The sequence below is a fragment of the Herpailurus yagouaroundi genome, unplaced genomic scaffold (assembly GCF_014898765.1).
Source record: "Herpailurus yagouaroundi ecotype Mexico unplaced genomic scaffold, PumYag 28, whole genome shotgun sequence".
Taxonomy (NCBI): Eukaryota; Metazoa; Chordata; class Mammalia; order Carnivora; family Felidae; genus Herpailurus; species Herpailurus yagouaroundi.
Window position 1 is genome coordinate 43,698,992 of NW_024412376.1, and position 25,969 is coordinate 43,724,960.

General features: G+C 39.4%; 1 protein-coding gene across 3 annotated transcripts; it reads right to left on the bottom strand.

The window, feature by feature from the left end:
• Window positions 1-374: 374 nt before the first annotated feature.
• MMAA (metabolism of cobalamin associated A) lies at window positions 375-25,969 on the bottom strand. 3 transcript variants are annotated; one of them, XM_040473069.1, is made up of 7 exons: window positions 25,849-25,969; window positions 11,219-11,723; window positions 8,898-9,020; window positions 5,720-5,890; window positions 2,759-2,844; window positions 1,788-1,937; window positions 375-740 (listed from the first exon to the last, which is right to left on the bottom strand). In XM_040473069.1, exons 2-7 carry the CDS (start codon window positions 11,661-11,663, stop codon window positions 450-452), a joined length of 1,266 nt encoding a protein of 421 aa, XP_040329003.1. In that variant the 5' UTR covers window positions 11,664-11,723; window positions 25,849-25,969; the 3' UTR covers window positions 375-449. The 3 variants fall into 3 exon arrangements, with proteins under 3 accessions (XP_040329003.1, XP_040329008.1, XP_040328996.1); XM_040473074.1 differs by lacking the exon at window positions 25,849-25,969 and adding an exon at window positions 25,782-25,836; XM_040473062.1 differs by lacking the exon at window positions 25,849-25,969 and adding an exon at window positions 21,852-21,894.

Sequence of the window (25,969 nt, forward strand, 5' to 3'; positions counted from 1 at the left end):
AGTCATTATTTTCAGCTCTTGGAAATCCACCGTGTATGATTCTAGCCTGAAGTAAGAATTCAGAAATGTGGTCACTCTTGCTTACATTTTCTCTGGAAACTCAGCGAATATGGAATCAAAGAAATCAAAGAAGGTACATGACCTTCTTTTGTTCTCCTCAGCTTTCTCTGCTTATGACTGATGAGAAGAAACTATCCTACCAGCTGCCATGGCAGCGTACGAGAATAGAAAGAAATGGAAATCAGTAACATACAACAGGTACCTTACAAATACTGCCGACTGCCTGACCTTTGCCAGCCATATCTAACATTCTTTGACTTTTCAAGCATAGTTCACAAATGGGGCCCAGGGCACCACAAAAGAATTGCTGAAAATACAGGCATATAAGTGACCTTTAATATTAAAATACTTTATGCAATGTCATATAAAATCATTATATAGGATACATTTCACAAGTCTCTGCTTTTAAAAGTTTTCAACAACACATCTGCGGCTAGTCCTGGGGACAGGGCTCCACTGAGAACCTTTTTTTCCAGAAGAGGAATCTGCTCCCGGACTGCGGGATGGGTCCTGAAATGGTCTAACACACTTTCCTGAATGAGATTCCACATCCAAACTTTCTGCTGCTTCTGTCGTTTGGCAGTCAGCTCCCCACTGGCGAGCATGAGGTCCTGGAATTCTTTCATTTTATCCCACATTTCAGTGATCCCCTCTCCACTTCTGGCAGAAATACGAATTACCTATTAAATAGGGAAGAACCCAAAACCGTTTTACTTAAAATGATAGAAAACATTTTCACGGGGAGTCTGGTTTCCTGCCAATTAAGTCTTAAAGTGTATGAAAATAGGCAAGTGAAACGGAGACATTTTATCACTGTGTTGAAGTGAATATACTGAGAAACAGACTGAGGTCACTTACTAGGATTACTAAATACATGCAGAAACAAGACACTGATTCAAGGTCAATATCTTTAGCCCAGGGTCTATTCTGGTCAATTGTTAGGATCGCTCAGATGGTCTTCAGGGGCAACACAGACAAACTGCGAGAGGGTCACGAGGATGAGAAGGGCAGGGCTGGGTGGGTTTCCCTGAGGCCTGAGTGCCAGACCATGAAACTCAGTTGAGAAAATAGCCCCATACCCTCCCTTTGTCAGAGTTCCCTGATTCAGCAGGTGCCAAGAGCTGAGCATCCAGCACCTGCAAGTACAACGCATTGCAGTGTTGACCAGCGGTGACCAGGGAGACCGGGAGCTGATGGGAAGACAGGTTGTGGCTGTTCTCACTGTAGTGAGTGTAGCTTATTCTTTAATAACACAGTGTCCTCCTGCAGGTAAAGCTGCCCACATCAATATTACTGTACCATTTATTACAGAATTTGTCTTTTTTTTTCCTTATTGAAAATAGCACCCAACAAGCATAATGGGAAGGGAAGCTATCACATCAAAAGCCTCTTCTCTCCTACTCAAACTCTAATAAAGATAATCAAATCACTAATTACTCCATAATCTTAAGAATGGTTCCTTTCAGAATGGATTTGCTATCACTTCCAAATGGCTCAAGTCAAGCATTAAGCAATCTAATCTATCCCCTCACATCTAGTTTTTGACATCTAGTGGTTGAAGGATTAGATTTAAAATCATGACTGCACACTCTGGCTTTGTCATAATTTTAAAATTGTAATCTCACATACAAGCAAAGATTGATTATCTGTCTAGCTTGGGACTTGCATCCTCTCTTCTAATGTGCACGATCCACTCGGTGAAAATGCAGAAAGGAAGGCGAGCTAACCTTTGGTCTCCAGACTTCTGAACGCCTGTGGAGTAATTTCAGTGCACTCACATACTCTGCTTGCATCCTTCGAGCTGGCACGATCAAGTCTCCATCAGATTTAGTTATAGCTACCAGATCTGCCATCTCAATTATGCCTCTTTTGATACCCTAAAGTGAAAAAGACAGTGATGTATCAGAAATACTTCATTTAATTGTAGCCAAAAATGGGACAATAGTCAATTGAGAGTCACGCACTTTATTAACTAACTTTTCCTCTACATCTTCCTAAACCCTGGGTTCCAGGAATTACAGTTACTCAACAGAAATTACTCAGAACCACCAGCTGTTGGGATTATGGAAGTCATCTACAATGTCTCTTCCAAGTTTAGAGACTAACATGCTAAGATACATTCACGATTAGAGTAAATATGTCATTAAGACACCACATGAATGAGTGGCAGGAGACAATTCACACTGCCTCATGATGGGTTCCCTTTCTCATGAGCTAACACTGCAGGATGCAAAATCATCCGTCATTAAGTGCTTAAAAAGAGAAGACACCTATCGCTAACATCTGCATTTCCATAAACAAAGTCTTTGAAGTTTTCCTTAATGTTTGTAATTTTTTCCTCCAATTTACATTTGAAGAAAAATAACCTGATAGCAAACAGTGCCTCAGTCTCTGTACTACAAACACCCACACAACAGTAGTCTCTTTTGGCTGGAGCTGTCCACGTATTCCATTCACTCCCGTGTTGCGGGTGGAAAAATCTAAGTTGTATGGTTAGCTCGAGGTCATAAACTCTATTACTGTAAGTTGAGAAAAAACATAGAGAATCTGTCTTTGGCTCAGTACTTTAGCCAATATGAATGCTGTTTCTTTCCCTACATTAACAGCAACTTCATTTACAGAAGTACAACACTGGAAATTTGTACTTTCAGAGATGTATACTTTGTGTTTGGGGAGAAAAAAAAGTCAATATAATTACCTGCAATTCATCTCCTCCTGCTGGTGGCAGTAGTAAAACAAACATGTCAACCATATCAGCAACAGCAAACTCCGACTGACCCACACCTGCAAATGTAAATCACAACTATATGCTAAAATATTCATAGTAATTTGCTTTCTCAACTACCTTGACCACCATTCCCGTTCCACTTCATTCACTTGTACCCACGATCACACACTCAGCCTGATCCCACTTTAAACACCCCACCTCTCGAGAATGTATTAAACGCACTGCTTTCCTATGAGCAAACTGTGACCTTCCCAGCTCTCCCCTTCGCTTATTCCCATTAGCCTTAGTCTTGGCTGAATGGAGAACATCGAGATGTCCATTCTCTCCTCCCCCCTTGCAACTCTTTCCTGGCTTCCCTCTCAGTGGTAAGCAGCTTGAGCAATGTGGCTCTAAACCCTAGATCATGTCTGTCAAGATGTTCAGCTTTCTTGCCTTCTCAACTTCCTGTGAGCCCCGCAAACCCCCACCCATGGATCAGTCCAACTACCCGTGTTCTCTCCTCCATAAGAGTGCCGGAGAAGAGGCACCACAGCAGGATCATGGTGTCTAACATCTGCTACCTCCTCCTCACTGCCTGGTAAAAGCAATGCCCCCAAACGCCCTCAGTCAGCTGCCTTCCCATTTCTCACAGTGGCTATTACAAACATTTACTGTGCCATAATCTCCCCGCATGATGATGACCATGACTCCTACGTGGCGGTGAAATGAAGGCAAGAACCCCCTCAGCTTTTCCCTCTCCACCCTCTGCAGATCAGCGGGCCCGAACACCAGCTCTGCTCACTGCCTCCTCTCCAGTCGCAGTATAAGAAGTACTGGCTGAAGGTTACCCTCTCTTTCCTTCCCACTTCCTCTGTGCCCTTGCCCTTGCTTTATCTTTTTTTTTTTTTAATTTTTTTTCCAACGTTTTTTATTTATTTTTGGGACAGAGAGAGACAGAGCATGAACGGGGGAGGGGCAGAGAGAGAGGGAGACACAGAATCGGAAATAGGCTCCAGGCTCCGAGCCATCAGCCCAGAGCCCGACACGGGGCTCGAACTCACGGACCGCGAGATCGTGACCTGGCTGAAGTCGGACGCTTAACCGACTGCGCCACCCAGGCGCCCCGCCCTTGCTTTATCTTTAACTTCCTTAGTCTACGGGCTCTTGTCCCCCAACACCTGACAGGAATTGTGCTCATGTCTTGGTCATCTGAAAACCAAACAAACAGGAAAAAAATAAGACAAAAACTCACAACCTACTCCAATTATCACCATATTTCTCATTTCTCTTTATACCTAAGTGTCTAGAAAAAAAAAAAAAATCAACGTGTGCTCACTGGTCTTCACTTCATTACTTCACATTAATTTCAATCCACTTAAATCTGACTTCCACATCACCTGCTCCACTGAAACTCCTCTCGAAATTCTGTCCATTGGGGTGGCAGAGACTTCTGGTTGTCCATTCCATATTTATTCTCCCCTATTTCCTTATCCCAATGTTGTCAGAAGCATCGATGTACCAGGCGAAAGCCCACAGTCACCTGAACCCATTTCAGCTAGAGATGATTAATTAGTGAAAGCCAAAGTCACTAGATGGGGCTTTCAGGAAAGTTCTTGAAAGGGAGCTGACCCAGCTAGGAGGGGCCCACCCCTTCCCCCCACCTTCCCTCCCCCTACCTAGAAGGTGGATGTGACAGTTCAAGCTTCATCAGCTGTCTTTTAACCATGAGCAACCCTGAGGATGGGAACTAAGTGCCAAGAATGGAGAGCAGAGACAGAAACCCGGGACACCGAGGGCACTGTACAATGACCAGGCCTGCTTGGGACTGCCTGCCTCCAGGTTTCTTCTGTTTACAAAAAATAAACCACTCTCTGTTTGAGTCACAGTTACTTCGAGTCTCTGGGACAAGCAGTCAAATGCAACTTCCAGGTCATGCACTTGGTTCTTATGGTCCTCTACCTTGATTCTCCTACTACCGCATGGGCAACTCTTCCCCATCCACCCTTAGATGGTGGAGTTTCTAGTCTCCAGCCCCATCTCTCTTCATGCCCGGCCTCCACACTCTATGCCCTATATCTCCTGAGCAAACTGCAGTTCTCTAAATGGGCCATGTCCTCTCATTCTCTTTATTTCATTTTATTTAACTCCAATTCCTCCTTCAGCATGGAGTTTAACTGTCACCTCCTCCTGGAAGTCTTCCATGATCCCTCAAACCCAAGTCAGGGGCGCCTGGGTGGTGCAGTCGGTTGGGCGTCCGACTTCAGCCAGGTCACGATCTCGCGGTCCGTGAGTTCGAGCCCCGCGTCGGGCTCTGGGCTGATGGCTCGGAGCCTGGAGCCTGTTTCCGATTCTGTGTCTCCCTCTCTCTCTGCCCCTCCCCCGTTCATGCTCTGTCTCTCTCTGTCCCAAAAATAAATAAACGTTGAAAAAAAAAAAAAAACCCAAGTCAGACTGTGTCACAAACATTTATCACTCAGTAATAGTGGATTGTCTCTCCAGAGGAAGGCGAATTTCTTGGGGCTTCCATTTCAGTATTTTCACTGGGTATAACTATGTGCTAGGGATATAAAGATGAAGTAAAACATGGCCCTGTATTAAAAAGGTACCCAGCTACATGAATTTTCTGAGCGAATATTGAAGACATGTGAAATGTGCTTTAAACAAAATAGGTGTTATGTTAAAATATCGTTTCCAATGCTTACAGTTCTCGTCTGGTACTTACAACACACCACCCCTGTGTAACAGTTCTCCAGACACATGGCTTTTCTTTAAAGGTAAGGATGATAGCCCATATTCTCATATCTCCTATAGAATCCAAGATACAGTACCTAGTATTTAATGACACCTTTAGTAAATACATGCTCAATGAACAAAATGGTATTAGCTGTCACTCATCTTTATATAGCATTTGTTATAGTACTTCATTGTTATGAAACAGAAAATCATACTCACCTACGGTTTCAATAAGAATGATGTCATATCCCCCTCCTTCGCACAACAGAATGGCTTCATTTGTGGTCCTTGTCACACCTCCTAAAGTCCCTCTAGTAGGAGATGGCCTGATGTATGCATTCATATCTCTTGATAACTCAGTCATTCGGGTTTTATCACCTAAGAGTGATCCTAAAACACACATTTACATTTTATAATCATGGAACACCTATAGGGGCCAATTATCAATCAGCCAATTCCCAGGGGAAGTGCCTTATGACATTTCTCCCAAGATCTCAAAATCATTTCATATAATTGAGCTTTAGCACTACACAGCATATATGATGTCAAGTTAACACCTCAAGCCTCTCAAAATTTATAACGGCTTTCCATTGGCTAGAGGTTCAAATCTATATTCTTCAGTCTAACACTAAAGGCCCTCACAATGCAGCCCTACCTTACCTGTCCAATTTCAGCTTCCACTGCCCCCAAATCAATCTTCCAATTCCAGCCAAGACAGCTTCTTTACTGTCCTTTTAACATTGTTGTCTTTATGGTTTGCAACTGGAGATGATTATGACCCCAGAGGAAATCTGGCAATGTCTGAAGATATTTTTACTTGTCACAACGGGGGGCAGGATGCTACCGGCATCTGGTGGGTAGAGGCCAAGGATACTGCTAAGCATCATTCAGTGTCCCACACCAAGACTGTCATTAGTGCCAGTGCTTTAATATAAGTTCCTTGCCCATGGAACCACGTCTTACATTTTCTGTAATGACTGCCGGTTCCCAGTAGGCAATTAATTTAATACCTATGGTACAGAATGAATGATGTTCCAAGGTTTACGACAGTATTTTGGTAAACGTCACTACTTGCAAATTCTAAAAGACTAAAATAAAAGCCTTGGAACTGTTGAAATTCCCTTTAACTTTTACTTTTTCCCATATAACAACATTGGAGGTGTAGTGCTGTTCTAACCCGAATTTCAATTTTCATTCTGCCCAAGAGCTAACTTTTCCACATAAAGTTGACGCTAAACATTGAGAAGTTCCTTAAAGATATGATCTCTCCACTCATGACTCCAGTTCAGAGTTCCCATAGGTTCTAATTCTCGAGCACACGCCTACCATGCATCTCAACTACCTTATTTACTTTTTTCTAAAAATATTTAGATGTTTTTCTAAAACTTTTTCCTAAAACAATTTTCTACATGAAATCATCTCTGGATAAGTCAACAATCTGCCAAAGCTATACTTTAAATTATTATCCTATAGATCTTAACACACTGAACTAAACATTATGAAATTACTCTCCCATATAATTGTCTTAGCCAGTGAGTCCAAAACTGTCACTTGCAGACCCTAAGGGAAGTCTCAAAGCTACTGCTGGAATCTGTGAATCCAAAACACAACAAGGGTTGACTACAGGCCAAAAAAGGAATGCTTCTCAACCTTGGCATCATGCTACTTTCAAATGCACAGTCCTATAGCAATATTAAAGTAGAAATGTAAACTTATAGTGTCTTGTTTATCCCCATGTATTTTTTTCTTTCAAAGTCTATACATGTATTTTTTTTTCTTACCTGAGAAAGGGGCGTTCATTTTTAGTTTAAGAATTAAGAACCACATAGCTATGCAACTTTAATCAGACTATCTTGTCACCATACCTGCTATCACTATCTCAAGCTATGGTTTTCTTTTGCTACTGCAAGTATTCTAGAATACTACAAAGGAATAGAGAAAAAAGGATCTCTCACCTATATGAAAATGAGAGCCACCATAAAAAAAATTATTTGTTCTGGGGCACTTGGGTGACTCAGTCGGTTAAGTGCTGACTTTGGCTCAGGTTCTGATCTCGCAGTTCTTGAATTCAAGCCCCACATCAGGCTCACTGCTGTCAGCACAGAGCCTGCTTTGGATCCTCTGTCCCCCCTCTCTGCCCCTGCCCTGCTTGAGCTCCCGCTCTCAAAAATAAACAAACACTAAAGAAAAAAAATTCTTTGTTCAAATACTTACCTTTACCAAAGTTCTTAGACTGAAAATAAGATAATACACTGGTATGGATTTAATCTTGAACGTTGTAAATACAATTTTATTTTATGGTTAACATTTTTATTTTAGTGAATCAAAAACCGTGCATACTCTCAGCTAAAGTTCTCAATGGGTGGTGACAGCCACCTTTCTACTGACCTAAAGCCCCGAAAATATGATGATATCATCTCTATTTTTTAGCGTTAAACCCACTGTATGCAAACCAAACATTTCCACAAAGTGCCCTGTATTCCCTTCCCCCGCCACAACACACATTACATTGTAATGGCCTGTGTGTACATGTCTGTTTCCCTCGTTAGATACAGAGCTCCGTAGGCCAGGGGACTGTGTCTCATTCACCATTACACAACATGGTACCTTCCTTGTACAATGCCTGGCCTATAGCAGACATTCAAACACCTGTGAAATGAATAACTGCAATGTGAGAAGCCTAAATCATAAAGAGGGATAAGGGAAGAAAAACCTTCCTATTTATATGGCATGCTTTATGTTTTCCTTAAATGATCCTTTGGGGAAACTAAGTTTATTCATCGTATCTCTGATGAGCTGTGAGTAAACTCGGATGACTGTGTGACCCTGAATCAGTAATTGCTGAGCACTGTACGTGACATACCATGCTAAGTGCTGTAGGGACAACAGCGGTATATTACATGGACCCCCTAAGAGCTTTCTGTTGAACTGAACATGTAATATCAACAGGTGACAAATTGTAAAGAGCAATAAGATTTTCTTTTAAGCTTAAGAGATGTTACAACAATATAAGAAAAAAGGCAATGAACAGACGGACCCATTTTCTGAACTGCATAGGGGCTGATGCTGCCAGGAGGAAACAACAGGAGGGAAGTGGGGGCCTGGCCTCAGGTGTGATAGAGGGCTCAAATTTGCTTTTGATGATCTTCAACTTCTGGCACCTGTTTTCCTAGTTCTCTAAGTAGCCAGGCTACTCCTGGACTACACAAGCCAAGGAGCCTAATACCCCAAACTACCTCCCTCAATCTCCACCTTGCCCCTAGGACTCCCTTCTTTCAGTGAGACCAAACTCCGCTAGAGGTTAGAAGTCACCTGACTGTGCAAATTCCCACTAAATTATAACAGAGAGCCCCACGAGCCTCTGCTTTGCAGTTTAAAAAGAATCAGCAATACTCACCACCACTGGTACAAGAAGAAGGGTCCACAGCTAGCACGGATAATTTGTGTCCTCTCTCAGTAAGCATTTTTCCAAAATATTCTATGAAGGTTGATTTTCCAGCACCAGGGGGCCCAGACAATCCTACAGTAGAGAGAATCCTTCTAATTTAAGAAATGAAATCAGCCCTATGATAAGTTCTATTCAAATAGATTACCTTCTATTTCTCCTAATTTATTAAAACTCCTATTAATGTATTTCACATTTCCTAAATGAAACAAAACACTATTTCTCTAGTTCCTGAGTAATAGAGAGGAAGAAAACAATCCTGAGCTCCATATGTTCACCAAATTCACTTTATAAGATTATAAAATAGGATATGCCTTTTCACCATAACTCAGATCTTTCTGGACAGACTTTATTGCCTCTGTCGTTAATGTGCTACATTCCCTCAACATCTGCCCACCTCTCATCATGACCAGTCATTATTCCACCTACCCCAGGGCTGTACTTTTATCTTCCCAGTGGAAAAACAACTCACTACTCTAGAAATTCCCAGTGACTGAGAAAATAATTTTCTATTTATGAAGGATAATTTGTTTCATCCCACCCATAACTCAAAATATATCCTATCAACTGGATCCAGGAAAAATTAATTTGTCTGAAGAGAGGCAGAAAACTCCCCTGCTTGGAGAGTTCACAGAGCATGCAGATAAGACCGCACACTCTGCAGCCAGGTGGCCAGTTCCAGTTCTAGCTCCACCTCTTCTGAGCTGTGTAATCTTGGTGAAGTTACTTAACCATTCTGTGCCTTTTTCCTCTGCAATAAAATGCATATGATAGCACCTATCTCTTCAGGTTGTCGTCAAGAATTAGATGTTAATGTTTGCAATGTTTTGAACAGCATATGGCATAAAGGAAGAGATATATGTGTTATGTTCACAAAGTATATAAAACTTAAGCATTTAATTGTAATTATATTCAAAACTATGTGTACGTCATATGGTATGCTTGGCTCCTTACTGAAGTTTTCAGGGCAGGTCTCTGTCTTAAACATCGGTACGGGTGCTGAATCTGTTACTCATATTTATGATGGTAATAAAATAACTACCACAGAGACACAGGTTTATCTGGCCTCATAAGACCAAGATAAAAGAACCAGAATAGCAATGAAAATTTATGAGTTATTGGTTATGTGTGAGTTGCTGGTTAACTCTAGATATTTCTGGGACCTTCTCTCTTCAAATATCTTTTAGGTGTATCAAGTAAACACTTTGTTATAGCTGGAATTTCTCTTTTGGAGTCTGCTATTTTGTCTATCTGCAATACGTAAAGATTATTAACACCCAACATAGTACTGTCAAAATGAGGGTTCCTTCAGTGATGGCAGAATAGGATGTGTGAACAACATAGACCAATACAAATGTTGGTTGGTGAACTCTTTTTGAAATTATCTTTAAAATTCATACCGTTACCATAAAAATTAGGAGGCTTTAATCCCATATCATCAATAAACTGAGATGTAAGTCTAATGCAATGCCAGTCAACTTTTAAGTGTATTTTAAGTGTATTTATTCAATTTCTGCACTTTGTTCACCATTTCTAGTTCTTTTTGGTAGGAAAGTTGGTTGGAATCACCTATTTTGCCATCATGAAAAGCTCTCACTCCACCCAAACACATCCACGTTGTTTTATAATGCGCGATTAAAAAATATATATAACAAGCTTATTTACAACTATGGAATCTAGTCAACTGTTCAAGAAATCGAGTGAACATCTAATAGTTTAGATAGCAAATGAATACGGTCCCTCCTTTAAAATACATTTTGGTATTGAGTTGGCTGTGCTTAGAGCCAAGCAACTGCCAGAAACTTTAACAAAAAGTACCTGAAAGAGGCTTGCCCATAGAAACTAATGAAACACCTGAGAAGTAGAATTTTGAAATGTGATAAGAATAATTACAGTTGATAGAAACACAAAACCAAGGCATTTACTTTAGACTATCAAGCAGAAGGACTACCAAGAGAGAGGAGTAAACCTGTAAAAGTTCCTCATACGCATATTCTATCCTGGGAGCCACAGCATGATTCTTGCCAAAACAGAAATCTTATATTATTCTCTTAAAATACAGAGCCTTGGTTCAAAGGACCATGACAGTTTTCCACCCCCCAACATAACAAGACCAGTATTTGCAAAGAAAAGGCATTTAAAATCCAGCCCAAAATTCTGAAAAGGAAAAAAGAATTCCCATTAGATTGAAAACTATTTAGACCTATTTCAAAACAGACAAAATGTAGAAAAATATTTACTGAACAGACATAAAGGGAAAAAAAAAGACTGACCCACTCGAAATGCTAGTGGTTTTCCTTTATTTATTTGTTCTTGTTCTTTGTGGTAGACTAATACTTTCTGAAGAAGCACCTGGGCTAACTCTTTTTTCCTCTTGTGGGTTGATTCTATAAGAGTTATGGCCTCTGCTAAGCAGGCCCTGTGCCCTTGGATTAAACCGGTATAAAGTTTATCCACAAATCTTTGTTCTTTATCAGAAAGTTCTTCTGTGTGTTCCTTTAAAGTTGTTTGTACACATAATTTTCTCTTTAAACCATTTGACAGCAGCATCCATTTTGTACAATGGAGTCCAGGAGAATTAAATGGCTGAGCACAAGGGACTCCTGATCCGCGATGACTACTTGAGTGAAAGATGAAGTGGTAACGTCGAAAAGGTGTTCTTAAAAGGCCTTTTAGGAAATGCCGGTGAGGGTGTTGTAGTAGCATGGGAATATTCATTTTGTTTGTAACTGCAGAAAACACTGGATGTTTTTTTGGCTCAATGTGATTTGTGATTCCCTAGAAGAAGAAAACATATTTTTGCCAGTTCAATGTACAATTAAGATTCTGAAGTTAGTAAAACTGCAAGCTTAGTGGTTTCTCTATATTCTAAAACACACATAATCAGGCTTCTTGGCAGTACAAATAGGTGAAAGTTTCTTACCAAAGACGAGAGAAGATCCCCCCACCCTTGCCTACAGTTAACAACCAGAGTAGCCCTAAATTATGGAGTTACTGTTCTACTGTGAAATACAATGTACATTAAAATTTTCTTCGAAACAAAAAATATACAAAAAACCCCTGTAGGGTAGAAATTCTATGCCATGTTTATTTTCTTCTGTTTACAGACCTTACAACTTCCTCAGATCAAATATACCCTATTTTGAAACTCATTCAAAAGGTTTAAAAAAATCCCTCTGATGCTAGCCTTTTACTCTTTCTCTACAAAAAAAAAAAAAAAAGTGCTTAGTAGTGCAGGCACTTGAGGTCTAAGTTTAGATAAATGTATGTATTCAATAGGCTCACCCTATTATATATTCAAAGAATGGCCTAACATAAGCATATCATCATCACCACCACCACCGCCACCGGGGCCTCCATGTGAAATGAACTGTGAGGTTTGTATGGTAACTAGATCAGCCTATCTCAAACCATGGCCAGGGGTGCCTGGGTGGCTCAGTCCGTTGAGCATCCGACTTTGGCTCAGGTCATGATCTCATAGCTCATGAGTTCGAGCCCCGTATCGGGCTCTGTGCTGACAGCTTGGAGCCTGGAGCCTGCTTCAGATTCTGTGTCTTCCTCTCTCTGCCCCTAACCCACTCGCATTCTGTCTCTGTCTCTTTGGAAAATAAACATTTAAAAAAGAGGATTTTTTTAAAAACCATGGCCAGAACCGCCTGGCACTTACTAAAACTGCATACTCCCAGCCCCAGTGAATCAGAATCTCTGTAGAGAAATAAGCACACTGAAGTTTGAACCACTATGGAATTAGATGAGGATGCTTTATTTAGATTTACTGATACTCTCCACTCCAAACTGTATTCGACAACAAAAGCTGACATAGTACATGGAGGGTCAAGAAAATACAGAGGTATTAGCTTTTATTATTATTTATTAAATCAACAGCATTAGCTTTTATTATTATTATACCAATTTATAAAACTTTGGTTAAGAGTTAGGTCACAGATCTAGCTTCCAGTGGCAAACTACAATTTACATACAAATGATACATATGGCCTACCAAATTCGGGTTTATGATTATTTGAAAATTTTGGTTTTCAGTTCCTCGTAGCAGAATGAAATAAATTACTTGATTGCTCCAAAGTACCTCTCTAAATTGTATTTCAAGACCAATCAGCATGAAATCAATTTTACTAAATAACATTCTAATAGGAAAAAGAAGACATTTTAAGTATTTTTTATTGTTAGAACTGTAACTGCTCATCATTTTTTCTATTTTGGGGGAAATATGACTTCTATTTGTACAAAATTAGTCTTCTTCTAGGACAGTTTATGGAAAACTGTGTAAAAAATGGTTCTAAAAAAACAATTTAAAACATCCACTACCACCCTTCACACAAACATACAAAAAAGATATTTAAAACAAAAAAGTTCAGAGGGGGATCTATTTTGGAACTCACTGTAAGCACACTTCTCAACAATACCTCCACCATTACCACAGACTGGAAGCTCACAGGGAAGAAACGTATTTTTATTTGACCACTATTTTCTAAGTGTATGCTACTTTTCAGGTCCCAGGCTAGGTTTAAGAATGATAGTGATGATAATGTTATTGTTGGGTGACGACAATGACATTTTACCATGTTCCAGTCATTTTATTCTGACCTGCTGTATTCATTTCCTAGGGCTGCTGTAACAAATAGCCGCAACCTGGGTGGCTTAAAACAACAGAAATGTATTCTCTGACTGTTCCAGAGGCTGGAAGTCAGAGATCAAAGTGTTAGCAGGCCTGCACTCCCTCTGAAGGCTCTAGGGGAAGACGGTTCCCTGCCCCTCCCAGTGGCCCCTGGTGTCCCTTGGCTCATGGATGCACAATTAAGGTCTCTGCCTCGGGCTTCATTTGGCCTTCTCTTCATGTCTGTCCTCGGTGTGGAGATTTGTCTCTGAATTGGGCCCACTCAGATAATCAAAGATGATCTCATCACAAGATCATTAACTTAATATCATCTGCAAAACCCTTTTTTTTTCCAAATAAAAGTCACATTCACAAGTTCCAGGGATTAGGACATGGATTTCTTTTTGAAGGCCACCATTCAATCCATTACACCTTCTTAATGACAGGTGGACTGTCAGTCTCATTATCTTACCCTAAATGACATAATCTCAGCACTTCAAAAGTCCACAGAATAAATAACACCATGTCCAAAAAATCAGCCCTCAACAAGTATAAAAAGATGGAGATCATACTGTGCATATTTTCAGACCACAACGCTATGAAACTCGAAATCAACCACAAGAAAAAATTTGGACAGGTAACAAATACTTGGAGACTAAAGAACATCCTTATAAAGAATGAATGGGCCAACCAAGACGTTAAAGAGAAAATTAAAAAGTACATGGAAGCCAATGAAAATGATAACACCACAGCCCAAAACCTCTGGGATGCAGCAAAGGCAATCATAAGAGGGAAGTATAGAGCAATCCAGTCCTTCCTAAAGAAGGTAGAAAGGTCTCAGATATACAACCTAAACTTACACTTTAAAGAGCTGGAAAAAGAACAGCAAGTAAAACCCAAACCAGCAGAAGACAGGAAATAATAAAGATTAGAGCAGAAATCAATGCTATTGAAACCAAACCAAAATAAAACAAAAACAGTAGAACAGATAATGAAACCAGGAGCTGGTTCTTTGAAGGAATTAACAAAATTGATAAACCACTAGCCAGCTTGGTCAAAAAGAAAAAGGAGAGGACCCAAATAAATAAAATCAAGAATGAAAGAGGAGAGATCACAACCAACACAGCAGAAATAAAGAGAATAATAAGAGAATATTATGAGCAATTACATGCCAACAAAATGGGCAATCTGGAAGAAATGGACAAATTCCTAGAAACATATACACTACCAAAACTGAAACAGGAAGAAATAGAAAATTTGAACAGACCCATAACCAGTAAGGAAATCGAATTAGTCATCAAAAATCTGCCAAAAAACAAGAATCCAGGACCAGATGGCTTTCCAGGGGAATTCTACCAAACATTTAAGGAAGAGTTAACACCTATTCTCTTGAAGCTATTCCAAAAAATAGAAATGGAAGGAAAACTTCCAAACTCTTTCTATGAAGCCAGCATTACCTTGATTCCAAAGCCAGACAAAGGATCCACTAAAAAGGAGAATTATAGACCAATTTCCCTGATGAACATGGATGCAAAAATCCTCAACAAAATATTAATTAGCCAGCCAGATCCAGCAATACATTAAAAAAAATTATTTACCACAACCAAGTGGGATTTATACCTGGGATGCAGGGCTGGTTCAATATCTGCAAAACAATCAATGTGATTCATCATATCAATAAAAGAAAGGACACGAACCATATGATCCTCTCAATAGATGCAGAGAAAGCATTTGACAAAATACAACATCCTTTCTTGATAAAACCCTCCAGAAAGTAGGGATAGAAGTATCATAGCTTGATATCATAAAAGCCATATACAAAAGACCCAATACTGATATCATCCTCAATGGGGAAAAACTGAGAGCTTTCCCCCTAAGGTCAGGCACAAGACAGGGATGTCCACTCTCACCACTGTTATTCAACATAGTATTGGAAGTCTTAGCCTCAGCAATCAGACAACACAAAGAAATAAAAGGCATCCAGATTGGCAAGAAGGAGGTCAAACTTTAACTCTTTGCAGATGACATGATACTTTATATGGAAAACCCAAAAGATTCTGCCCCAAAACTGCTAGAACTGATTCATGAATTCAGCAAAATTGCAGGATATAAAATCAATGCACAAAACTTGGTTGCATTCCTATACACCAACAATGAAGCAACAGAAAGAGAAATCAAAGAATCAATCCCATTTACAATTGCACCAAAAACCATAAAATACCTAGGAATAAATCTAACCAAAGAGGTGAAAAATCTATACACTGAAAACTATAGAAAGCTTATGAAAGAAACTGAAGAAGACAGAAAAAAAATGGAAAAAAGATTCCATGCTCCTAGATAGGAAGAACAAATATTGTGAAAATGTTGATACTACTCAAAGCAATCTACATATTCAATGCAACCCCTATCAAAATAACACCAGCATTCTTCACAGAGCTAGAACAAATAATCCTAGAATTTGTATGGAACCAGAAAAGACCCCGAATAGCCAAAGCAATCTTAAAGAAGAAAGCCAAAGCAGGAGGCCTCACAATCCTGGACTTCAAGCTGTATTACAAAGCTGTAATCATCAAGACAGTATGGTACTGGCACAAGAACAGATGCTCAGATCAATGGAACAGAATAAAGAACCCAGAAATGGACCCATAAACGTATGGCCACCTAATCTTTGACAATGCAGGAAAGAATATTCAGTGGAATAAAGACAGTCTCTTCAGCAAGTGGTGCTGGGAACACTGGACAGCAACATGCAGAAAAATGAACCTGGACCACTTTCTTACACCATACACAAAAATAAACCCAAAATGGATGAAAGACCTCAATGTAAGACAGGAAGCCATCAAAATCCTCGAGAAGAAAGCAGGCAAAAACCTCTTTGATCTTGGTTGCAGCAACTTCTTACTCAACACGTCTCCAGAGGCAAGGGAAACAAAAGCAAAAATGAACTATTGGGACCTCATCAAAATAAAAAGCTTCTGCACAGCGAAGGAAACAATCAGCAAAACTAAAAGGCAACCGACAGAATGGGAGAAGATATTTGCAAATGACATATCAGATAAAGGGTTAGTATTCAAAATCTATAAAAAACTTTTTAAACTCAACACCCAAAAACAAATAATCCAGTGAAGAAACGGGCAAAAGGCATGAATAGACATTTCTCCAAAGAAGACCTCCAGATGGCCAACTGACACATGAAAAAATGCTCAACATCACTCATCATCAGGGAAATACAAATCAAAACCACAATGAGATACTACTTCACACCTGTCAGAACGGCTAACATTAACAACTCAGGCAACAACAGATGTTGGCGAGGATGCGAAGAGGATCTCTTTGCACTGCTGATGGGAATGCAAACTGGTGCAGCCACTCTGGAAAACAGTATGGAGGTTCCTCAAAAAAACTAATAATAGAACTACGCTATGACCCAGCAATTGCACTACTAGGCATTTATCCAAGGGATACAGGTATGCTGTTTTGAAGGGACACATACACTCCAATGTTTATAGCAGTGCTATCAACAATAGCCAAAGTATGGAGCTCAAATGTCCATGAATGGATGAATGGATAAAGAAGTGGTGTATACACACACACACACACACACACACACACACACACACACACGATGGAGTATTACTCAGCAATCAAAAAGAATGAAATCTTGCCATTTGCAACTACATGGATGAAACTAGAGGGTACTTGCTAAGCGAAATTAATCAGAGAAAGACAAATATCATATGACTTCACTCACATGAAGACTTTAAGACAGAGGACAGATGAACGTAGGGGAAGGGAAACAAAAATAATATAAAAACAGGGAGGGGGACAAACAGAAGAGACTCTTAAATATGGAGAACAAACAGAGGGGTTACTGGAGGGATTATGGGAGGGGGGATGGGCTAAATGGGTAAGGGGCATTAAGGAATCTACCCCTGAAATCACTGTTGCACTATAAGCTAACTAACTTAGATGTAAATTAAATAAATAAAAAATAAAAAAAATAATAATAAAACCATGTCCAAAAAAAAAAAAAAAAAAAAGAACCCATGAAGGGCTGTGGGAACAGAGAAAATTATAGAAACTAACTCTCCTTGGGGAGTAGAAGGTTCGAGTCATGGAGGGGTCAATGTCAGGGCTAAGTCTGAAAGGATTACAAAAAAACAAAAAACAAAAAACAAAAAACAAAAACTGAAGGACGAGACAGGCTTTCCAGGCTGATGACTTAATGTACAGAGTCACGAATGGAAATTGGTCTCTTCCCTGCCATCAGAGAAGATTGAACAAGTCAGTGAGGCAGAAGCCTAGTCTATATATGGAACTAGTGTAGGAGATGAAGCTGGACCAGGATGTAAACCGAGGCCAAGCAACTATATTTTGCCTTGTTGGCAGTGGAGACACAACAGTGATCTATACAAAGGTTAGTGACACCATCAGCTCTGGTTTTTAGGAGATAACACCGGGAATGGTGGTAAGAAGAGTAATTAGACCCTGGTAACATAAAGCCCAATTTAGGAAACCCTAGCAAAGACCCAAAAGGGATGATGAGGACCTGGACTTAGGCAAGGCATTAAGGGAAAGACAAGTCAGATTCAAGACCTTATTGTCCACACTAGAATCCTCAAAGCTCACTACAGAGGCTGGCAAGTTGCAGTTGCTGAAAAACAAATAAAAAAAGGCTGCGGATCTGAACTCATTTCATTTCCCACCTGCCTGTCACTCAAGAGCTTATAATCCATTTTCAAATACTCCATTTCACTTCATTTCCCCAGACAATTCTATGATATTTATTATTATTATTATTTATTCTCACTTAACAAGGGAAGGAAAACAAGAGTGAGTTAGGTAACTAAATTAGTCATAACCAATGGGCGGGCCAGGATTCAAACTCAGGTCTTTTGACTCTCTGTGGCATTTTTTCTTAATAAATTATTTTGGGATAAAGGAGAAGTCTTTTGACTAAAAGGTATTAGTAACCCTGCCCCTCCCAAAGCAAGTAAAAAGCATTTTTTAAAAGTATGCAGTGACAGTGGCAGCATTCGGAAGAGCCAAAGCGCAGAGAAGAGGAAATGTTGACCAGGATACAGAACATTCTTATTACCAATCCTAGTCCTATCTATCCTCCCATAGGAGAGATGCTGTCTATAGAGTCTAAGAAAAAATTATAACTATTTAAAACATTCCCTTTAACAAATTTTACCATGACTGATTCATTATCCAACAAAGCTATGCTCAAAAAAGAGAAAGTAGTATGTTGAGAGACAGAGAAAGAAGATTATAAAGCACTCATTCAAGAAACACTTGAGCATTTACCATGTGTCATGCAATAGTCTAGGGGATATAATGATCAAAACAGAACAAAGTTCTTGCCCTCATAAAGCTAACATCCTAGTAAGAGAAAACAGATAATAGACATATAAGGAGGCCAGTGTGGCTAGACATTAATAAGAGGGGAAATATAAGAGAGAAGGCCAAAGAGGGACATACAACTATAGATAGGACTGGAGGAACTCTGAGAAGGGAAGCGATAGGACAAAGGAGAACCTGATGTGACTTCTGTTTTAAAAGGATCTGATGGGGATGCAAGAACAGAAATGGGAAGGCCAGCTAAGAGATCAATGCAATAACCAGATGAGAAATGATGAGGACAGGAACCAGGTGGGGATGGTGTTGAATCAGGATTCTGGATGAATTCTAAAGGACCTGTTAATGAATGAGATATAGGACGGGACAGAAAGAAAGCAGTCAAGGATGAGGCACAGGTCTTACCCTGAGCCACAGCAAAGATGGAGTTGCTCTTTAATGAACTGAGGAAGACTGCAGGAAGTCAGGTTTTGGGTAAGATTAGGCGTGTTTAGTTTCTGATACGTTAAGTTTAAGATGCCTACTAAATATCCAAGTGGCATCCTGAGTAGGCAGTTGTGTTACTAGTCTCAGGAAGGGGTCAGAGCTGAAGTGTAAATTTGAGAATCATTAAGTGTTTAGGTGTGATTTAAATCCATGAGCCCAAAGGGGATTACCAAAAGTGTGACTGGAAACAAGGTGTTACACCATTTTTCATAGAATTTTACATATAAACACACATACAGAGAAATACATATGTCAAAACATTAACTTCATCTATAAATGAGTGGTATTATAGTGCTTATACGTTGTTTTTTGGTTAATCATATTTTTCTGATTTTTTAAAAGAAGCATATGTTACTGTTGTAGGCAGAAGCTGGGGGGGGGGGGGCCCCCCCCAGAGATGTCCTTGTCTTAATATCTGGAACCTATGAATATGTTACCTTACATGGCAAAGTGGAATTAAAGTTGCAGATGAAATTAAGGTTGCTAATCAGCTGACTTTAAGATAAAATGATTATCCTGGATAATCCAGGTGGACCCGATATAATCACCAAAGTCCTTTAAAATGAAAGAGGGAGGTGGAACAGCAAAATGATGTCACGTGAGGAGGACTCAGCCCACCCCTGCTGAACGTCTAGGATGGAACAAAGATGCCTTGATTCTAGCCCCGTAAAACCTACGTCAGACTTCTAACCTACAGGACTCTAAGATGAATTAATTCGTGTTGTTTTAAGCTATGAAGTTTGTAGTTATTTGTTATAGCAGCAAAAGAAAACTAATACAGTTGCTATAGTAAAAAAAAAAATCGTTTTAAAGATAAAACACAGAATTTGTATACTTTTAATAAGAAATGTCTAGTACCTATTCATGATTTAATTTTTACCTTTGTCTGTATCTGTAATCTGTAACTTGCTTCCTTCTGCACTGAGATTTCATAATGTGAGAATCAAACCTGATGAGTCCTTAATTTAAACAGTTACTATGACCAACAGCATTACATTCAATGTATATTTATATGTCAATTTCTCAATTAAACATAAAATTAACATATATACTCAAAAACCTAGCAAAAAGAATTATTTATGAGGTGAAAAAAGTGATAATCATATTTTAGCTATGCTTCTGTGCACAGGTTCTATCAGAATTCTCATATTAAGATATGAGGTTCAACATAATATTAAGATATGAAGTTCAACTCTGAAATAATGTGGTATACGTGGGCTACTAACCATTTTTGAGGATGGCAGCTTTAAAAAACAAACACAAAAATTCTATATGCTATAATAAAAATTCGGTGGAATGCTAATTAAATTAGCAGAATGCTTATCTTCCACATTTTTGCTTGACAAACTCCTACTCAGTTCAAACATACCTCTTCTAGGACACATCTTCCCCCACCTTTCCCAGGCAGTCACCTGTTCTATCTGCAAAGCTCCACAACGTTTTATTCATCTTTTCTGATTTATCTATTTACAGATCTCTCCCCACCAATTCTCATCCCTCAGCCCAGCCAATGACTGTCCCAGAGAAGAGACAGTGTCTTATTCTGTTTCCTCGGAATCCAGCACAATGCCAGGCATATAGTAATCGGTTAATTTTTTTAAGGTTCATGAGTGGACTCTCTACTTATGTTAATCTAATATACTTGAAAGGAAAGTGTGAGTACCTCCTTAACCTGTGTGATCTAAAAACATTCTACCTTCTAAGTTCCCTGTTTTGAATCAAGGCACCTTTGACATCTAACTAATCTTCCAAAACAGAAAAACAGAAAGATAAATTTGTAAGGAATCAAAACCCAGTAACAAGAGTTCACTAGATGAAATATGTCCACTTCTAATGATGCAAACAAACAGTATTCCCTAAATAAATGAGATGAAACTAAAAACTGTCTAATAAATAGTAATATAAGTTGCTCTAACATTTAGAATAGTCATTTCTTACAATAATTTAATCAAAGTCTTTTTTTCAGAAAATCCAGACCAACTATCTGACAAGCTTATAGTTTACACTGCAGAGTTTATCACAGTTTGGGATTATGAAGTTCTCTGTCCTTTGATGCCAATACAGATCTTAAATGGCTTTTAAGTGACAAGAATCAGGAAAAAGATATCATTTTCCCCCATTCTTTTGCGAAAACCAAAGAGCTACCCAGATGTATATAATTCAAGGTTTTTACACCTTCAAATCTCTGGGGGCTGATTTTCTTGCTGCCCCCAAACCTTCTGGACCATGTGAACAGCAGAGCAGCAGCTGTTACCTTTCACTGAGCGTTTATCATGTGTGAGACAATCCTGTATACATTTCCTCAGCTAAGCCTCACAATAGCAGACAAGATTCTATTTTATAGGTGAAGCTCAGTAAAGTTACATCGATTGACTTAAGGCCTCACAACTAATGGCAGAACTTGGGAAAAACTATGGATTTGAAAAATCAGATGTATGGGGCACCTGGGTGGCTTGGTCGGTTAAGTGTCCCAATCCTGATCTTGAATCAAAGGTCATGATCTCTCGGTTCGTGGGTTCGAGACCTGTGTCAGGCTCTGCGCTGATGGTGATGGTGTGGAGCCTGCTTGGGATTCTGTTTCTCCTTCTCTCTGCCCCTCCCCTGCTTGTGCTTCTCTCTGCCCCTCCCCTGCTTGTGCTTTCTCTCTCTCTCTCTCTCTCTCTCTCTCTCTCTCTCTCTCTCTCGATAAAGTTAAAAAAATAAAAATAACAATAAAAAAATCCAGATCCATATGAAGACAGGTGGTGTCATGTCACATCAAGAGAACACCAAATAACCCTTTACATTTAAATATAGAATGATTATGGCAGGCTGTTTATCTTCATTTTTTTTTTCTTTTTGCTTAAGCCATAATGAAAAATTAGTTTACATCTTCTGTACAAACCTTACCAGTAGGAGATCCCAATAGTATATTTGGTGATAGAATAAGCCAAATTTGTACAAGTTTTAAATGTTTTTCACTCCACAAATAATTCACACCTGATAACTCAGTGCATAACATACTTAAACCCATTAATTTAATGAATCAACCAGATTTTGAAGAAGTCCATAATTTCTTTTAAAGTCAGTGTAATTCAGCCTTGTCTGAACAACCCTCCACCATTATAATAGGTCACCTACAGAACAGACTAAGCCTCTAGAGTAGCAAAATTATGGAGGTAGGGAAAAAGACTTCCCATCTGCACATGTAACTAAGCATCTTCTCCTGCTTTCTTAAGGAAAGAAATTTTAAAACTTGGCCAATAATCAAATTAAACTGTTTCAATGAATTTTCATGATTCCTGAGAATCGTGGAGGTCTCATCCTACAATTTTAAGCTGTGTACTACCAAAATAGAGAAATTTTGCAGCATTTACAACATTAGTGAGATGTCTCAAAGCACTGTCATTTGTAATAAACCAGAATGTCAATTTGTTAATATACAGTGAAAAACACCAAGTGGGCAAAAACACTAAAATGAGTTGGTAAGTGAACCCCCTCTCAAGCAAAAGGTTCACATGGACAGCAACATTTTAAGAATCACATTTGTTTTCCTCCAATACTTCTTTTATATCCATTCCCTCTACACCACCCTCATTCCCACCTTACTATAATGGCTTTCAAGCTTTGATCACGGTCCATGGGAAGAAACACACTTACATCAGGCCAACAAATAGGAATATAGTTGAAACAAAAGTTTCACAAAACATTTCTTACTGCTAATTCACGTGATACACTCTAATGTTACCTTTTCTATTCTGTTTTTTTTTTTTTAATGCAGATTACAACCTACCGCAGGTACAACCTTACGCCTGAAAAACGCTCATCTACTATGACCATATTACCACTTATCATCATAATATGTAAATCTATTTTACTCCTCTGTTTAAAATACTTAAAAAGTTCCCTCTGCCTTATCTGTAAAAAAAATAAATAAAAAGTTTTCCTGGGATTCAGCCATTCATTTATTCAGCAACTATTTATTGAGAACCTACTATATGCCAGGCACTGTGCTATACATTGGTATATGGGCCCAACATAGCTTCTGACATCATAAAGTTTACAATCCAGCTAAGACAGTTATTACATAAATAATAACTCTCCAACTCCAACTTAATTCATTCCCCTCCTCCACTTTTACCACATGGCTATAACTATTCTGATCTGCACGCAGGTCCCAGAAAAACCACTCTTAAACATCTTGGCCATTGTCCATGATGTTCCTTCTGATTGGCATCCCTTCTCTCCTTTAATCATCTCACAAATTCCTCTTCAGCCTTCAAAACTCAACCCAAGTGTCTCCTCTATAAACAGTTCTCTGCCCCTCTCCATGCCCTTTCAGTTGTCACTCATATCTCTTGTCATCCTATGCAGGCTACATCCCTCAATTATAATGCCGGTCACATTGTTAAGTTGTTAGTCTTGCCTAGACTATGAGTTATCTTTGTACCCACAGCATATTTTATTGCTCACAGAATAAAAGAATGTGTACTAGAATTTTGTATGGGTCAATAACTCCATTATGCTGATTACTCAATTAATCAATGTTTGAAAACATACATTTTGCTAGATTTTACAGTAAATATATATTTATTTAAGGATTCTCTTCTTAAGGTCTTATTTCAATATATGGATGTTTTCCTTCATTAAAAATTTGCTCAGCAGCAGCCAGTCTGACTTGGGATATTTGTCTTGAAATTGATCCAATGAATATTCTCAATTTCAATAACTACCCTGGCAAGAAAAAGCATACAGGAGTTCCAAAATCAATACCTTAGGTCAGTGTCTGCAGCAAAGCACAGTTCATACAGGCAATGCAGTGTTACACCATGTGTTTCCATTTCTCAATGGTAATCATTTTTGATTAGAAGATAAACTGTCAGGTGCCATTAATCTGTTTACCATCTCCCACCATCCCCCACAGGTTTTACATTCTCCTTTTCAAATAATCTCAGGAAATTTTGGTAGAGCAGAATGACTTTTTAAACAAGCAACTTTTAAATAGGTCATTGTTATATAAGAGTAATACCGAACACATACGGAACTCATGCAGGAAATACTCTAAGGTTCCCTGTCCACTATACCTTTTATCACATTTCCAGTTACGACTCACATTTCCCAATTTCCACTTTTAGGTTTCAATCTGTTTGGGAAATCTCTATTTTTTAAAATTTCATCACCATTAAACGTTTTCATTCACCCCGATTGCTATCACCCAAGTTCAAATCCAAAATGGTCTTGGGGAGCCCTATGTACATCTATGTATGAGGGACCCACATATCCTCATACATGACTATATGAGGAACAGTCAGCTAACAGGCAAATGTTTCAAGCAGTCGCCAGTCCTTCCCATGCCAAATATAGGTTTCCTTTAGTCTTCAAATATCTCAAGATGATATTTACATTTCTTATGGTTACATAACTTTTAGCATTTGTTTTGCCTCTAACAGAACACAGCCCTAAAAAACACTGAATTGTTCCCTTTTTAAAATTCTTATTACCTTGAGCACAAAACAATATTGTTTACTAATAAAAGAATATTTGTGGGGGGAGCCTGGGTGGCTCAGTTAGTTAAGCATCCAACTCCTGATTTCGGCTCAAGTCATGATCTCATGGTTCCTGAGGTCAAGCCCCAGTCAGGCTCTGCACGGACAATGAAGAGCCTGCTTGGGATTCTCTCTCTCCCTAATAAACTGAAAAAAAATAAAATAATACTTTGTGGACATTGCAGATGACCCAAAATGATTTAGTATCTTCACAGGCCTCCAGGAAAGTTGATTTCCTACCAACTTGGAAGAGCTATAATGATCAGTTTTCCTATGTATATGTACTAGGGCACAACTCTTAAGAAAGATAATAAAAAAATTTATCATGGCATTTTTGCTTAGGTGGTCTTTCATTTGCTAATAAGAAATATAAATTATTTGAATACAGTATGTCTGCTAGAAGAGACTTAGCCCATGCCTTTCCAGAGTACTTGACAAAGTCTAGGTACTCTGTGACTTTCAGTATGAACCTACTTTACATCCTAGATTATATTCCATACAAGTTTTAATTTCACTCTTTGACTGTAGCTACACTGGACTATCGTGCCTTTTCCCTCTCCATCCTTTGGTTAACCATTCACCAAGTTTGGCATCGGCAAGGGACCAGCAACCTCACCAAAATTTCCTTACTGTCGCACAACAGTAAGCTCACAAACCTGACTAAAATGATGTAAATTTTAAAATATTGTTTTACAGCGCGACCCGTCCCTTTGAACCAAACTTGCCGACGCCTGCCTGTCAGCACATACCCCGCATTCCCGATATCGCCCAATCCAACAATATTCTCCTTTTCCCTTCCCCACCCCAAATCCTCCAGGAGGCGCCCCCGACGCTGGGGTTGGCCCCCACCGGCGGCCGGAGGCCAGAGCCCAGCTCGGGCTCCAGATGCCTCGCGCAACCCCCACCCCGCACTCACCCTCCCGAAGCCACGGAAGTGCGGCCCTGCCCCACCCCTTCCGCCAGGCAGGGTTCGCCCCGCCCCGCGCTGGCCGCGACGCGCAGACGCAGGACCCGGTGCCGGACGCGCGGAGTCCGGA